General features: G+C 35.9%; 1 protein-coding gene across 2 annotated transcripts in view; it reads right to left on the bottom strand.

The window, feature by feature from the left end:
- Positions 1 to 16162, bottom strand: part of CDH18 (cadherin 18) — a 268040-nt gene that overhangs the window by 177298 nt on the left and 74580 nt on the right. For both annotated transcript variants that reach the window (XM_057428840.1, XM_057428841.1), the window contains exon 4: positions 4557 to 5036. In XM_057428840.1, coding sequence (XP_057284823.1) covers positions 4557 to 4784 — 228 coding nt within the window. In that variant the 5' untranslated portion in view covers positions 4785 to 5036. The remainder of the gene's footprint in view (positions 1 to 4556; positions 5037 to 16162) is intronic.

Below are 16162 nucleotides of genomic sequence, written 5' to 3'. Positions count from 1 at the left end.
AAGCATGAAGAAAATACAAGAGAAATGCAAACTGTATCAGCCATGGCAACTGAGAAATGTTAGAAGTTTGCAGCTCTACAACATAAGATTTTCTCAATTTCCTCAGGAGAATCTTTGCTCCTCTGAGCTGGTGCAGTTGGTACCCAACTACTCACCAGGCCATGGTGTGTTCACTAGGCCTGCCCCTTTAAGCTACGTTTTCATATAGGTAGTTTTCATCAGACACATCCAAAAGGTAAGAAGTCTCATAGAATATGCAAAAAGTCCACCAAGCCCTATTAGAATCATAGAATAGTTAGGGTTGGAAAGGATCTTAAGATCAGCCAGTTCCAACCCCCCTGCCATGGCCAGGGACATTTCACACTAAACCATGCCACACAAGGCTTCTTCCAACCTGGCCTTGAGCACTGCCAGGGATGGAGCATTCACAACCCATTCCAGTGCCTCACCACCCTAACAGGAAAGCATCAGCCCACCTCACAAATGTGTCAAGGTCCCTCTGGATGGCATTCCTTCCCTCCAGCATATCAACCGAACCAAACAGCTTGGTGTCATCGGCAAACTTGCTGAGGGCACACTCAATCCCACTGTCAATGCCACTGACAAAGATGTTGAACAAGACCGGTCCCAACACCGATCCCTGAGGGACACCACTTGTCACTGGTCTCCAGCCGGACATTGAGCCATTGACCACAACTGTTTGTGTGCAGCCATCCAGCCAGTTCTTTATCCACTGAGTGGTCCATCCATCAAATTGAAGTCTCTCCAATTTAGAGACAAGGATGTTGTGCGAGACAGTGTTGAACAGCTCATGTAGCTGAAAGATCAGTTCTGTGGATTCAAGCTGCTTATTTGAGACAAGAATATTTGTTCCCACTTAATTTACACAGTTTGTCCACCACGTGCACATACACACACATATACCTACAGCCATAGATAAGCAGTCTGCCAGAACCAACATTGTTAGCTACTACTGATCATTGGGAAGTTGTCAAATAATTACCACAAGTAATTAATTATTTTATATTATATTAATATATTAATATAATAATATAATATAATAATTCCATATTATATTAATAGTTGCTGTAGTTTTAAATTTTTTAAAGATACCTTTTTTAATTAAAAAAAAGGTTTGGAGTTGTTTGTTCAGGAAAACACCCTGAAATATTGAACACTTACAGCAAGTCCAACATCAGGAAACCAGTTCAATAATCTCAGAACTACAGAGAATGCTTAACAGCTACAAAAGGATCATTTCTCATTTGTACAATAAACTAATTTTTCTAGGAACTTGTTTTGCCATGTTCCTTTAAAAACCTTCTGATTATGGCTAATATGGGTTAATTTTATACACATTTACAGTCTCCAAATGACTAAATGACTTTTTTTTTTTTTTTTTTTTTTTTTAGAGAGAAAAGAAATAATGACTGGGGAATGGGGATATGTTCGATATTTTAATATAATGATGACTTGTTGTCCTAACACTTGCAGTATAACAGATGTTGGCAGTAAATTAATCCATCCTTTTGACAATCACTTCAGGATAAGAATGAGAAACCTTACCATTTTTATTGCAGGCCTACCCTATTCTTGTCTGCAGTGTGCATTTCCATGACAATGACTCTAATCATTATAACAGCATTGTATATAATGACTCTGCTTTCTCTGATGTTACTCCCAAATTGGGTGTGAAAAATGTGAAAGGACAGATCACAAATGGCAAAACTTTCACCAGTGAAACAGAGCAGTCTACAGAATAAATAACTGACAGAACTGATATCTTGTTGCCCCCAAACAGAAGCTTGGAATTAAAGGGCACTGCTCACATAGCCTTCCTTCATAAACTGAGGAGCTTTGCATGAAAGCTTCTTGTCAAATTAAAGGCATACAGTATAAGACCTTGATGAGGTGTGTACAATTAAATGTGACATCAGTAAAACATCCATTTTTCAAAATTAAAAGGAACTCATGCACAATGACCAGTAACAAAATCTTGCTAATTACTAATATGATGTCAGTCTTAGCCAGGCTTTCTTTTTTTTCTGAATTAAATATATATGCCTGAACTAGTGCATTGACCTTTGCAGTAAATTCATCAGAACCGTGTCAACAAATGGAAAATAGAGTACAAATGATTGCAAGTCCCACAAAGCTTCTGGAAAGACTAACTTAATAATAATAATAATGTGAAGTACTCGGAGTAGGATATTATGAGCACCACAGGGAATTCTTTAAGGAAAAAGGGAGAAAAATTGGTATGTACAGTGAAAAAGATGTCCTCAAACAAGGCATGTAGTCACAATCTGACCACAAAGGATTAAAAGAAATACTATTCATCGATCCCTGTAAATGAATGTTTACATTTATGCATGATGTAAATGTAGCATTGAGTGGTAAATGTAGCATTGAGTGGTAAATGTAGCATTAATGTAAACGTAGCATTAATAAAGGTAGCATTAATAGAGTAGTCAGAGGCTAACAGAAAATATACTGAAAGGGACCATCCTCTAGATGACTGAATCCAGGCCCCTGTACTTTCATGCTATCATGTTTCTAAATGCCTTCATAAAGAGAAACATGCTTTACTTTTAAAACCCTTCAGGTTCCTTAGATGATCTCAAACCTCATCTTCTCATTCTTCATTCTCCCAGTTCCTGCCCTTGCCTCCTGTGACTTGGGGCAGTGGGACAGTGTGGTTGGAGCTCTTGGAGTAAAGACAGAGGCAAAAAAGTCATGGAGTACCTCAGCTTTCTCCGTAATTGCTCTAACCCAGTGGCTGTAAGGTTAGATTTTATTCTCTAACATCACCCCAAATATAATATTAATTTTTTTTCTGTATAGCTTCATATAGAAATTAATTTTCTTGGCCAAGTTAATCAAAGCAATAAACAAGTTAACATTATTTTCCACAATGCCTTCACTACCACTTTATCTCTGTTTTGCTTATCTCAGTTTTTGCAGCTTAGTGTCCTATTTACCTTTTTCAAGGTATGACAGTAGAGGCAATAATTGATCTGCCGAGCAGATCTTTCTCTTCCTCTGTCACTTACATCTGACAAGCTGTAGTGTATGCCCGAAATTCATGATACTGTCTGTAAGAGCCTTATCACATTGTGGTCTTGAGGTTTACTACATATCTCCATATCTAAATTTTATTCATGCTATCTAGCTCTTTCCAGACAATGTTTTGCTTCTCCTGCATAGCTTTGCATCAGAAATATGTTTACAAAATGTTTCCAAAATCATTCATGAAAATGCTAATCAGTCTAAGATGGGTCTGCAAGCATATCTCCTTATCCCCTTACCCATTTTAAAAGCTTCTCTTTCGATGCAATCTATTATCTCCACTTAGAGAGGTCCTTCTCCAGTTTACATTTTCTGCAGAAATCTCAGCAATTTTTAGTATGCTGAAATACTTGGTATTCTACTAAGCTTGGCATAATTGAATAATTTTTTTTTTTTTTTTTTGGTCTTCATGTTAACTGTACCTTAAATACAGATGCTTCACTTGCTATTTTTAGTTCAGATGAATCTGTTTAAATTTGAAAGCCCTTTCTACCAGACATCTGTGATTTCAGAAGCTACTGGTTTCCTTGGATATTTTTTCGTACTCTGAGATATAATTTTCAGGATTCCCAACTTGAAGGCAAAGTAAGATTAATTCCTTTTCCACGCCCTCACCTCTATTAACAATCTTTCTTCACCCAGCATATTCAACACCTTTCTCCATTTTCATTAAGGAGATTAAGACTAATCTAGATTATGTAAGAAAAAAAAAACTATCATAATGCTGAAAGACAGTATTCAGGGTGAGAAAAGCTCCATCTGGCATACTTCTTGCACTAAAGTTATATATACAGTTTTGTGTTATCTTAATGCAAATTTAAAACCATGCTAGACAGACAACATTATACATGATAAACCAGACTTCAGTTGGCCAGCCTACAACTGAATCAGCATGAACTTTATTCCTGAAGCTCCCTAATATATGTCAAAACATAAATGCAGGGCTTCTTGTTCTCATAGGTTTCTGAGGAACTGTAACAACACACCTCCTGCCTCTTTTTTGAATAATGTCAGAGAATTTCCCCTTGGAGGATCCCTTTTTCACCCTACCTTCAGAGTGGAATGAATACCCTATTGAGTTTAGACTGTACCTATAGTATTCCCTGAAATGAAACTGAATCTTATTCTGAAATACCTGCAAAAGTCTTTAGCAGTGACATATTTAAGCTCCATGCATATGGGGTTCTATAACCTGATGTAAGAGGGTCTGCTGCACTCAGTGTTTATCTGAGCTCAGAAGAAACATTATATTATCCTATTTTAATATCTTCAACCTGTTTACTTTTATTTATCTTTTTTCTTTATAATAAATACAGAAAGTATACACATACAACTGGCAAATACATTGTGTATATATATGGCAATCTCAGAGGTGTCCTACTTTAAAAAAGGAGGCACCATCTACGGAGACACCTGGTCTATCAATTCCACATTTCAAGGGATGGCAAAACCAAAACCAAACCCAGAAAAGAAGACATAGACCTTACCTTTCCTACATACTGAGGATCTGGTCCCATGTGTTCTTCTAAAACAAAGAACTGATTCCACACCCATCCACGCTTGGGACGATGATGTACTTCTGTTTCGCCTTCTATGTGTTTGGTTTGGTTTCTAGTCACCTTGATGGAGCCATGGTGAGCAGCTCCATAACACCTCTGCACAAAACAGAGACAAACTAGGACTGGGCAGATACAAGATGTACTTGTAATTCTCATTGTAGGATAAGCTTCCTGTTCAAGGTTTTCTTTCTCTTGTCTTTTGAGTTGTAATCCTTTAACAAGTTCCCGAGAAACAAGGTGAAGCCTGGTTCAGAAATACAGTCCAAAATGGGTTTTTCTGCTTGCTCATGATTTAGCTGCCCATTTGGGAAAGCTCAGATTATATTTACATTATGAAAAGCTTACTGGAAAAATTTGTATTTCTTCTGAGGTCTTCACAATAGAGTTCCACAGCCGGCCATTTTCTATCTAATAGGGAAAGAAAAGAAAGCCACTTACTCATCACTTAACCCAGCAATTTTCAGGTTTCTGACCTCGGATTACATTCACAGCTGTACTATCCAGTCACTCAAAGATTCTCATTTTAACTAGAATTTATTTTCAACCCTTCCTGTAAAAGTGTTTTAAAAAGTGTTTTCAGATTGGTTTGATTAGATACCTTAAGAATTACCATGGCTTTTCCAAGCTATGAAAACATTTACATTATTAAAAACTGGATGATTCAGGCCAGTTTTCCTTCGGCTTACTTCCAAATCACTGACCTGCTCTGGCAGTAAAAAAGATATCACTGCTGCAGTGTCATTACATAGATAGTGATCGGTAATTTCATATGAGTTCTTTATCTTCCATACACCACACAGAGATCCAACATGGTGAAAAATACCAAAGCTAGGATGGGTTTTCAAAGAAAGCCTCCAAAATCGGCTCTGAGGATTAAAAGTCAATATTAGAGTGCACTGACAGGAATTTTCAGTCAAAATATACACTTTTACATCCTATGTTTTAAATATATCCTAACCAATATCATACTGGAACCTCACAAGATTACTTCATGCTGACAGAAAGCTCAGGTACTGGTATTCAGATGATCAGCATTATTTTCATGAAAGCATCTAAGTTCTCAGTGGCAATATTTTCTGAGCTTTAGAAAGAAGAAAATAAACATTTATACCACAATAATAAAATGTGAAAATGTGCATGGAAGTTGATTTAGTGCTTAAAGCAAAGTAGATTGAAAAACTAAAGTAACTCTTTAACCTCAGAGAAATAGTTACTCTAAGGTAACCATTTGTTCAGTTATCTGAAGGTTATCAGTCAATCAGGAGTCTCAAAATATGCAACTACATCTATAAAAATTAGAACTGACTTTCAATATTGGCTGTGTTTGAGAATCATAAAACCATTACAAGTAATGTAAACAGAAACACAATGAAACTGAATTTGTTTCTAAGTTTCATGGGAATCAAAGAGAACAAATTCAAATTCTCTAAAGAATCAAACAGGAAATTAGAAATCAGATAGAAAAATACTGCAGTTGAAGGAAGCTCATCAACTGTCTTGACTACAGAATTTTTCCCTTATGGTTCTCTCAAATCCTTAATAATACTGGGAGCTGAACTATGCTTTCTTCTGTATTCATCTAAATTCAGTTTCTAATTAGAATAATGGAAGAATTCTTCAAGACTGCTCTACAACATTAGAAATATCCAGAAAGGATACATTTTCTATTACTATTACTCAGTTCAGGACAGTGGATTATGCTGAAGTAAAGGAAGAACTCCAGTTTCTTGAGCTAGGCAGGAGTTAAAAGAGAAACCCTGTATGGTATTGTCCATAGCGGAAAGAAGTTTTTAGACATTTAGTATTACCCTGCTTCCTATTTCCACATCAGTGCAATCTCCCCTTAACCCGTACAAGGTCTAAGCCATTAGTCTTTTAAAAGCCTCACATCCCATCTCAGAACAGATTCATATGACATGATGTATTATTACCTTCTTTAGTACAAATGTGATTTAATAGGAATTTTTCACAGTTAAATTAATACACAGTTGTATGAAGTGTAAGTAATACCAGGGACAGAATCCAGACATTCTGGGTCTCACATTTGTTTCTAACTATATACTCTTCTCCTGTAGCTTCCTTGGCTTTCTGCATTCTTTCCTGATTCTTGCTAGAAATCAGTTTTTGCTTTGAGGCATGCAATTGCCTTCTAAAGATTTCTATATTTACAGATGAACTATTTAAATAGATTAGTCATTGTTATACTTCAGATATACATTAAAATTAATCAGTAAGTCACAAAATGATAAGGCTGCAGTTTTATCCATTCAAGTATTGTTTTTCATCCCTTTGTTTCCATCTTGGGAAATGCCTGGGAGCAGTTCATAAGACTATAAGCTGTGCATAATGTTAAAAATGTGCTTTGAAATTTCTCAATGACACATTTTAAATTTATTTGAAATCATTACTACTGAACTTTCCTTTATAAGAACCATGGGGATGGTGGTAGCAGAAAATTCTTGCCTTATAGAAAAGTAAATACAAATGAGTACAGCAGATAGATACCCACAAATCAAGATTTACTACACAGAACTTTCTTTATTTCCCCCCTCAGAAGTCATTCATAGGAAAAAAAACAAAAAAACTCTACAACAAATTAAAGAGAAAAAAAAAAACAAAACCAAACGTACAAAATCCCAAAACAAAATAAAACAAGCAAAAAACAAGATGGAGCCTGTAAACTGTGGTATATCATAGTTTCGGCTTTATATGACTTAGAGCAAATAAGAGACAAAACTATGAAGGGCTTCTTCATCTCAGAAATATCTGTTTTTCTTAGCATTAACTAGAAGGCATTAAATTTATATTTTGCAAAAAAACACTGTTATTTACCTCCATTCAGAGATTAGGTGTTAAACACTTGCCCCAAAATTAAAGTTTTAAAATTCTTTGTTCTGAACAAATATTTTCAACAGAAAACATCACCACCACCACTAATAATAATAATAACACATCTACTTCCTGCTATATTCATGCTAGAAGTTTAGCCCTCAGCTGTTCCTGAGTTGTGTGTGAAGCCTGGAGAATTGTTTCCAAAGAGGAATGATTTTTACTGAAGATTCTTTGAAGTGTTTTCACTCTGCTAAACATCTCTTATAACCAAAGTCTAATTAATGCTCAATACAAAGGTCCTTATTCGTATATAGTCAGCACACTCTTACTAAAGGTATAGCATAAACACTCATTAAAAGACTACACCACCTCCTCTAAAGAAACCTCAGCTCTCCCGTGAAGACAGCAGTTTGTCTACAGGGGAAAGTACAGATGGAAAGACGTTGAATGGTTACTGCAGAAGAGACGGTTGCAAAGAATAGACAAACTTGAGTGAAAGACTGTATTTTCTGAAATCCCTCAAATTGTTACCTTAAGCTAACATACTGAGAGATGCTGACTGCTCAGTGCTCTTGTCTGCAGGTTCAGATTAAGTGCCCTGCTTTATAGCTCTTGTTATAATGATGTATGCAACTGCAAAGTAGACTTGTGTTATTGCTGTCTCCTGGGAGCCCTCATGAAAATGAGTTGTGTATCTCAAGAGACTCTCAGAGTGAATTAAAATTAAATAATTAAATAAGATGAGGTGGGAAAGTTCCACCAGCATTTCTGGAAATCATTACAGCACAGTAGTTACCGCTTAGTGTGGCAGCAAGACACTGTAATGAATTCCCAGGAAACCAGTTTGAGCATAGTGATGCAAAGCATGTATGCTTCACCATCATGAGGAGATGCATCTTTCGTAACGGACTCGTCCTGAATCTCAGTGTCCCCAATCTCCCATAATCAATTTCTGCACATATTTGAATTCAACTGGAAGATTCAGTTTTGCAGATGCACATTCGACACAGCTCTGCACATCTTCTGCCGCATCCCTTGGGGACCCTTTTCAGTCCCACAGTGATGGAGTGACAATTACTCATGGAACTTACAATAAATTGCATTTCTCATATACTTTCTGACTTCTCCCTGTGCACTCTGCCCTCTAGACTTCCTCCCTGTCAGAACAAATTCTTCCATTATGAAAATCTGGCCAGCTTTAAATCAATATAATTATTTAAAAAATCAGGCAGGAAAATATTCCCTTCTTCCTGTGTTGCTTGTGCTTAGTCTATTGCTAAAGTTATATCTTTCATCACTGCAGAAATAATGGTGCATTGACCTGGGGACCAAAGACAGTAACAGGCTAGTTATCAGAATGAAAAATTGGATGTAACTTTTTTGTTTTATCCTTCTGAAGAAGAGCTTGATAAATTGCCAGCAGAATATACAATACTCCTGAGGAACTCTGGTAATTGGCAGAAAAAAAAAAGAAATTCTAGGTAGATGAAGGGAAATGGTTCATCTGTAGTTGATCTCTATTTCAAAAACTGGTAGACCTGAGCTATAGGACTCTACAAAAAAATGAGGCACCAAGTCTTTCTTAGCTTATGTGATACAGACACAATATATAATCATCATAGTATGCTTTCTAAAAGAATACTGTCTTCTGCACATGCTAGTCTATCTCACAGAAATAGCATCAAAACTATTTTGGAAAGCATTTAAAAATTGTAGCACTTGTCTTGCCCCTTTGCTGTGGTTATGTTGTAGCTACATTGGTGAGATTAAGAACTAGGAAAGAAAGTAAATAAAATTTTCCTAAAATAGTTTAATAGTAACTCCAATAACTACAAATGTCTTGACACCATAGTTCTATGTTGACAGATTTTCTAGAAAAGGGAAACTGAACTACTTTTTTACTTCAACAGAATAAGAAAAAATTCTTTAATTTGTAAGGTAAATCCCAAATTATTGCTAAATTTACGTGTAAGTATATTACTGTTCTGAAAGTTAATCTTTATTAACCTGGAACTCAGTCAGTTTCCTAAAGAAACAGAGAGAAAGATGACTGGATATCTCCCTCTTTAATTCTTTAAGCGAACAACCCCAGCTGATGGCTGTACAATATCAGGGGGTGTTATTTCTTGTACCATTCTTTTACACACACAGTCTTTTGGTACAGATCACTTCTAATCGCCAAATCCAAAAATTGTCTATGATAATCTAGAACTGGGAGACTGTTATTTCACCTAGTAAATGACTTTAAATATATCCCTTTTACAAAGTAAATTAAAATAACCACAAAAGAAAGTTACTATGAAAAGTGTAAATTGTTCTTTCATATAAGGCAAGAGAAATTCTGTTCTGGAGAGAAAGGTTTGGGGAAAGGGAAAATGAGAAAATAAAATGGGATCCAAAACTGACACGTAAGCAGGCATTATAAACAGATAAATAACAGAAGAAAAATTATAGCAAGATACAACAAAGACACTGAAAAATTGCAGAAAATTAAATCAAGATAGAGAAGCAAACTGGAAAGTATAACTGGAAACAGCTGAAGCTGTGAAAGCTAATATGTGAAGCTATTAGAGATGATTTTTCTCTCAGACCTGTAAGCATGCGTGTGTAAAACCCCAGCAGTGAAATTTCTGTGAAGTGTAAGAAATCCGGTTAATACAGTTCAAGACAAAGACAGCTGACATAAAGGAAACTAAAAACAAAAATAATAAATTTCCACATATGTGTTGGTATAACAACAGATACATACAATGGTATGCTGAAATTGCCACGGGCAGTGCAATCCTGGTTTGTATTTCCCTGTGCTTTTTGCCTTCCAAACCCAAAAAAGCTCTTCTAACTTAACTTCCACATTTTCACATGAAACTTGCAAATCAAGTCAACTGATGATACATTTGATTCAGAAAAAAAGATATAATTAATATAACATTATAAAGACAACTGCATAGGGTTAATGATTACAGGTTGCTATGCAGTAGGTGGGAAAAGCTGTGATATTCTTAGGCTTAATTTATAAACAGAGAAAAACATTATGTAAAATTAATTACTTAGATCTGAGTACACCACTCGTGACACTGCCCAAATAAGCATCAAGAAAACAAACCAAAAAATGCCCTCCTTTTGCATTTCCTCTCCCCTTTACTTCCTACCCCTCAGAGAAAGGAACAGTCAAATAAAAAGCAGAGAAAGAAACAAAAATAGCAGCTGTATCCAGGGATATTTTTAAGGAAAGGGAAATCACACATATTGGGGTATTCTAAAACAGTGAAAACAAAATTCCAGACACAAATCTTTCATTTGGGAAAGCAAGTTAGCTGGCTCTCTGGAAAGTAACTTACTACGTTACATAACAGAAAGATAAACTGACAGCACAGGTATGGGTTTTATGCCCTAATGTTGTACTGAGAGACCCAACATTAGGCATTGCTCAGGAGCTAATAAATTACTCTAAATCACCACTTGATTTTTTAAAGGTAACAGTAGGGTCTAGCTGTAGACTTAGCATTAGATTATTTCAAACTCATTAAATTATTTCAGATATCAGTGTGTGATTAATTTTTCAATAGTAACCTGACTGACAGACATGCCAAACAATCCCTATTTATGAGGTTCCATTCCTCTGCTGGCTTGTAGCTCCACAGAAGCAATGTCAGAAACCTCCATTAACTCCAGTTTGTCTCACATAAGATTTCTTCCAAAGTGCTCATAATACTGGCTACTATAGAATCTCAGAATGTCTCTTCCTCCATTCAAGGCAGACATTACTTGCAAATATTCCTTTTACTCTCAGTGATCTACTTCATGAGCTTTATTTCTAGATTTTTATTAACATTTCTTGTTTTACTGACTCAACTCTGTGAAATTTCTATAGTCATAGAAACGAATATGGTATTATTATTATTCTATGAAGACCACAAAAAAACCCACCCTTTGGGTTAACAACTCCTGAACATGTTCTTAGTTTTAAATTAATGTGAATTAACTGAAACAGCTTGTGGTTCTGTTTCTATTCTTATTTGCATTATAGGTTTGATATTGGACAGGTTGTACCCAAACCTTCAACACAAGTATAGACTCCTTTATTTCTAGTACGACAGCTAAGTCTGATCTTCTCCTTTGTAAATGTATTATATTATGTTCATACTATCTTGAGACTAAAAAAGGAAGAAGATAAAGCCAGAGATAACTTTTCATCCAACATTAATACACTGACATTACTAGTTTTTATTTTTTCTGATTAATTTGTCAGGATGGAATAAAGTCTTTCAAATACTTTCTTTAAAATCCTGCTGCAGCCCTATTAGCCAGCACTGGTTTGATGCAAGTTCTAGATTAAAGTTAATTGTCATTTTTTACTTTACTTTTACCTCCAATATTAAAGTACACCGCTTTAATGTTCAGAATCCAGAGTCCCTGTTATTTTAATAGGCCTTAAAAAGTTACCTTGCTGGCTAAAATAGGTTGCATCATTTAAACTAGCTGGAGTCATAAAATGGAACAGACATGGTATGAAGAAAAGCTTTTGAGATTATTTATAGAAGAGTCACCACATTCCTTACAGAAGGAGGTGTGTCAACTGGAATTCAGATTTTATTATGAAGAAAGTTGGAAGGAAAGCCTAACAGCACCTGCAATTAAAAGAGAACAGAAATGCTGAGCAGGGCAAGCAGCCCTGGGCAGAACTACTTCCTGGTAACACCTAGGTTAAAGTAGGTTAGTCATGTTTTTCATCTAGATGGACTTCCCCAGAGGACATAACCCCACAGGAACCATACCTAACAGCACCATGAGAATGAGTGGAGAGTGTGAAAAGCTGAAACAGCCTTAGGAGATAAATTGTCACAAGGAACATTCAAAAGGTTTTAAAGCTGCTTGTGGCAAAAGAAACTGCACTGGCACCTGCTTCATCATTCCTTTTCCTTGATAAGACTGTCAAGACTGTCTTGTACCAAGGTCTTAAAATAGCATCTTCGATAGGAGTTCAAGGAATTTATAAAAAGCAATGTGGACTAGTGATCAAAGTACGTTCTTCTGATCCTATGTGTAGCTTACTGCTAAACACAGCCTTTAATGGATTCCTTAATGGATAGCATTAACTGAAGCAGCATTGACAAAGAGGAAAAATTAGCCGCATTATAGCTAGGCAACTAATCCAGCACAATATATGGCAAAGGAGATTGATACTACATGGCACAAACAAAGGATTCTTTTAAAATTTGGTTTTAATCAATGACAACAAAAAAACGGGGGGTGGGGGGGGGGGGGGTGGAAAGAAGAAAAAAAAGGAGGGATGTCCAGTTCTTTACATACAAAAAAATCACTGATGCCCTATAACAAAACCCTTGAAATCAGCCTTTGAAATTCCCATCAGAAAAAAGTTTCTCATTCCAGACTACAAACAGGCAGCTCACATAAGATCTACACCTGCGCTGTTGTGCTAGAAATACATTAGAACTACTATGGAATTCAAGTCTTATTGCTATAATAGGATTTTTGAAAGTGTATCTAATTGATGCTTTGGTTAGATAATATGCAAGATCAGCTGTGATCTGCTATACTGCCTTTAGTAATAAATGTCTCCAGTGAGTGGTTAACTGTAGAGATAATTTAAAAGACTCACTGATTTTAGAAAATACATTGAAGAGGATTATTAGAAAGCATTCTTATATTCATGAATGAGTAGAGAAAACTATTAAACACTACTAAGCAATGGATTTTTTACCCTGTTTAGCCAAGATATTTTGTGAAACAGAGTGCAAATGAGTAAAAAAAAAAACATACTATCTTCCTTGAACAAACGAAGATCTGCAAAGTTTGCAAACAAAACAGAAAACATGCATAATTTGCAAATAACAGTGATTCAGGATACAAAGCCTGTCCTCAGCTGGCAAATAAACTATTCTGTATGCAACAAGCAGGCACATAGCAACTTCAGGATAATGTAAGTGCTCTGCCACAATCACAAATGAAGAAATATTTTTTGCAACTATACCTATCAGATTTGCTCAGAGAGTGACTGTCAGAATCACGACACAGTAACAACACAATTAGATAAAATCCAGCCACCATTTCTGTAACTGTAATTGCACCCACAGTCATGCTAGCCGTTACCTCTGAAACACAAGCAGATGATTCATGAATCTGACTCACGTCTTTCTCTTTACCTCAACCAGAGAGACCAATCCATCTACATTTATGTCTAGAGTCCATGTAGCTATTCAAGGATAATACAGATATGCAAGACAGCACAAGGGTCCTTTTACATTCCCAAAGCAGCAGAGGCTTTTCTTCTGTGCTGTTTCTCTTCCTGAGGAACTTGCTAGCAGAAAAAGAAATTTCAGTGATTTCTTGAGTCATTCCTCTCATTTGTAAATGTCAGGTCACCCAGTCAGGGAACAAAGCAAATACATGAAACTCTGATGAGCAACTACCCAGTTTAAAAAGGAAGAACTTGCGGCATCCCACTTGTGTATAATCCACAGGTACTGTTTGTCCTAACAAATTATTTCTCAAAAAGAAATGGCAAGGTCTCCTCTCAGGAGTGTGGCAGAATCCCAAATGACTGGTAAAAAATGACAAAAGGGAAGGGAGGCCCAATGTAGACATCAGATGCTTTAAAAAGTGTTAAAGACATTTACCTCCCATAGTTTGTTATCAGTTCAGCATTGTACTAAAATCATGCACATTATTCATTGTATTATTATAATTATTGAAATTTTGACAATACATAATATACAGTATACAGATGTTTCTCAGATTAGATGGGTGATGTGTTACTGTATGCATAAACTTAAATCTCAGTGTTTTAGATAAAAATATTAAATGACCAATCCTTTTAAGCAAATCTTGCCATGTATGCTTGAAATCTGAAAACATTCTTTTTCCAGTGCTTGAAGAGCAGTTAGAAAGCATGCCCAAAATGTGATCTATTTCAATAGAGAAAACAACCAAAATACATTTTTACTGGCCAATTGTTCTCTTCCTTTTGAATCAAAACATAAATTGTGACTATTGTTTCTGAGATAATCTACTTTTTCATGTATTTCACAACTCAGGAAGAAAACCAGCTCTTTGTTCCATTTTTAATGTAGCAACATTACTGAAATAATGACGGAAAACAAAACAGACAAGGTAGATAAGCCAATTCCGGTCAATTAAAAAAAATATTTCTTTTAAATACAATGCTTTAACATTAAAAATCAGCTAGGTTTCAAAGCAAAGGCAATTTTAATTTAAAAACATTTAAATGGCATAAGTAAATAACTTTGAGCTTTTTTTTCCCACTGAAGCAAGCCTTCTATAAAATTTTGCTTCTTACATATTGAAACACTGCAGCTAAATAATTTCTTGTCTGAAATTTCCCAATAAGCTTTCAATTTAAAGCACACAACTTACAGATTTCTTTCCTCAAAAAGTAGTCATGGCAAAATTTTATTTATCACTGTCCATCATAATCATGACCAACCTAGCTAATTTTCTGTATGCTGGACTCAAATGACAAATCTCCAATTCCCACGAGGTGAACTGCAAAATTCCAAGCTCAGCAAAGATACCATTTTCAATAGTTCAGTGGCACTCAGCATCAGCTGTTTTCCTCAGTAAGAGAGTATGTTATGGTTTAACCCCAACTGGCAGCTAAGTGACACACAGTAGTTCCATCACTCCCTGTCTACCTCCGCCAGTGGGATGGGGAGAATAGGAAAGACGTAAAATTCATGGGTTGAGATAAGAACAGGTTAATAACTGAAATAAAGTAAAAAAAAAAAAAGAGAGTAGGAAAAAGTGAGAGAGAGGAATAAAACCCAAGAAAGACAAGTGATGCACAATACAATTGCTCACCACCTGCTGATGGATGCCCAGCCTGTCATGGACCAGTGATCACTCCCCTTAGTTTATATTCTGGGTATTATGTTCTATGGTATGGAATATCTCTTTGGCCAGTTCTGATCATGTGTCCGGTCTCTTCTATCTCCCAGCTTCTTGTGTCCTTCCTCACTGGGAGAGCATGAGAGACTGAGAAGTCCTCGACTTAGGGTAAGCACTACATAACAACCACTAAAACATTGGTATGTTATCAGAACTACTCTCAGACTAAAGCCAAAACACAGCACTGCACCAGCTACTATGAAGAAAAAAAAATCTATCCCAGATGAAAACAGGACAATCTTGCATATCTTTTTCTTTTTCTTTTTAAATCTATATTAATATGGTTTTGTATTAAAATTTCTACAAGAAAAAAAAAACAATAAAACCATGAGAAAATCCTTAATTACAGCAATATACAGAAAGGGGAGCTTATGAAACAATACTTCAGCCTTCAGAATGCCTTTTATGGAATTTAGTTTTTGAGAAATCAGATCAAGAGGTCAAATAGTGCCCAACTTTTGACAAGTGAGACCATCTCTTTGGGTCAGTTACTGGCAAAATAGTAAAAAACATTCTTTGCAAAGAAGAAAATGTAACCTGGATTCTATTTCAAGTTTGAATTTGTTTTGAGCAGTACATGAAACCAAAGCAAATTGTTCCTGGCTTCAGTGAAAGTGGCACGAAGACTTCTTCACGATCATTCAACTTTAGGTCAAGGGAGGTGATACTCCCCCTCTACTTAACCCTTGTGAGGCTATATCTGGAGTCCTGTGTCCATCTTTGAGCTCCTCAGTATAAGAAAGACAAGAGCCTACTGGAAAGGGTCCAGCAGAGGC

The sequence above is a fragment of the Pezoporus wallicus genome, unplaced genomic scaffold, assembly GCF_028554395.1.
Source record: "Pezoporus wallicus isolate ANWC-B61680 ecotype Strahan unplaced genomic scaffold, APGP_CSIRO_Pwel_v1 contig_6658, whole genome shotgun sequence".
NCBI classification, from domain to species: Eukaryota; Metazoa; Chordata; class Aves; order Psittaciformes; family Psittacidae; genus Pezoporus; species Pezoporus wallicus.
The sequence above is the reverse complement of the archived record's forward strand: the minus strand, read 5'-3'. Positions and strand labels throughout refer to the sequence as shown.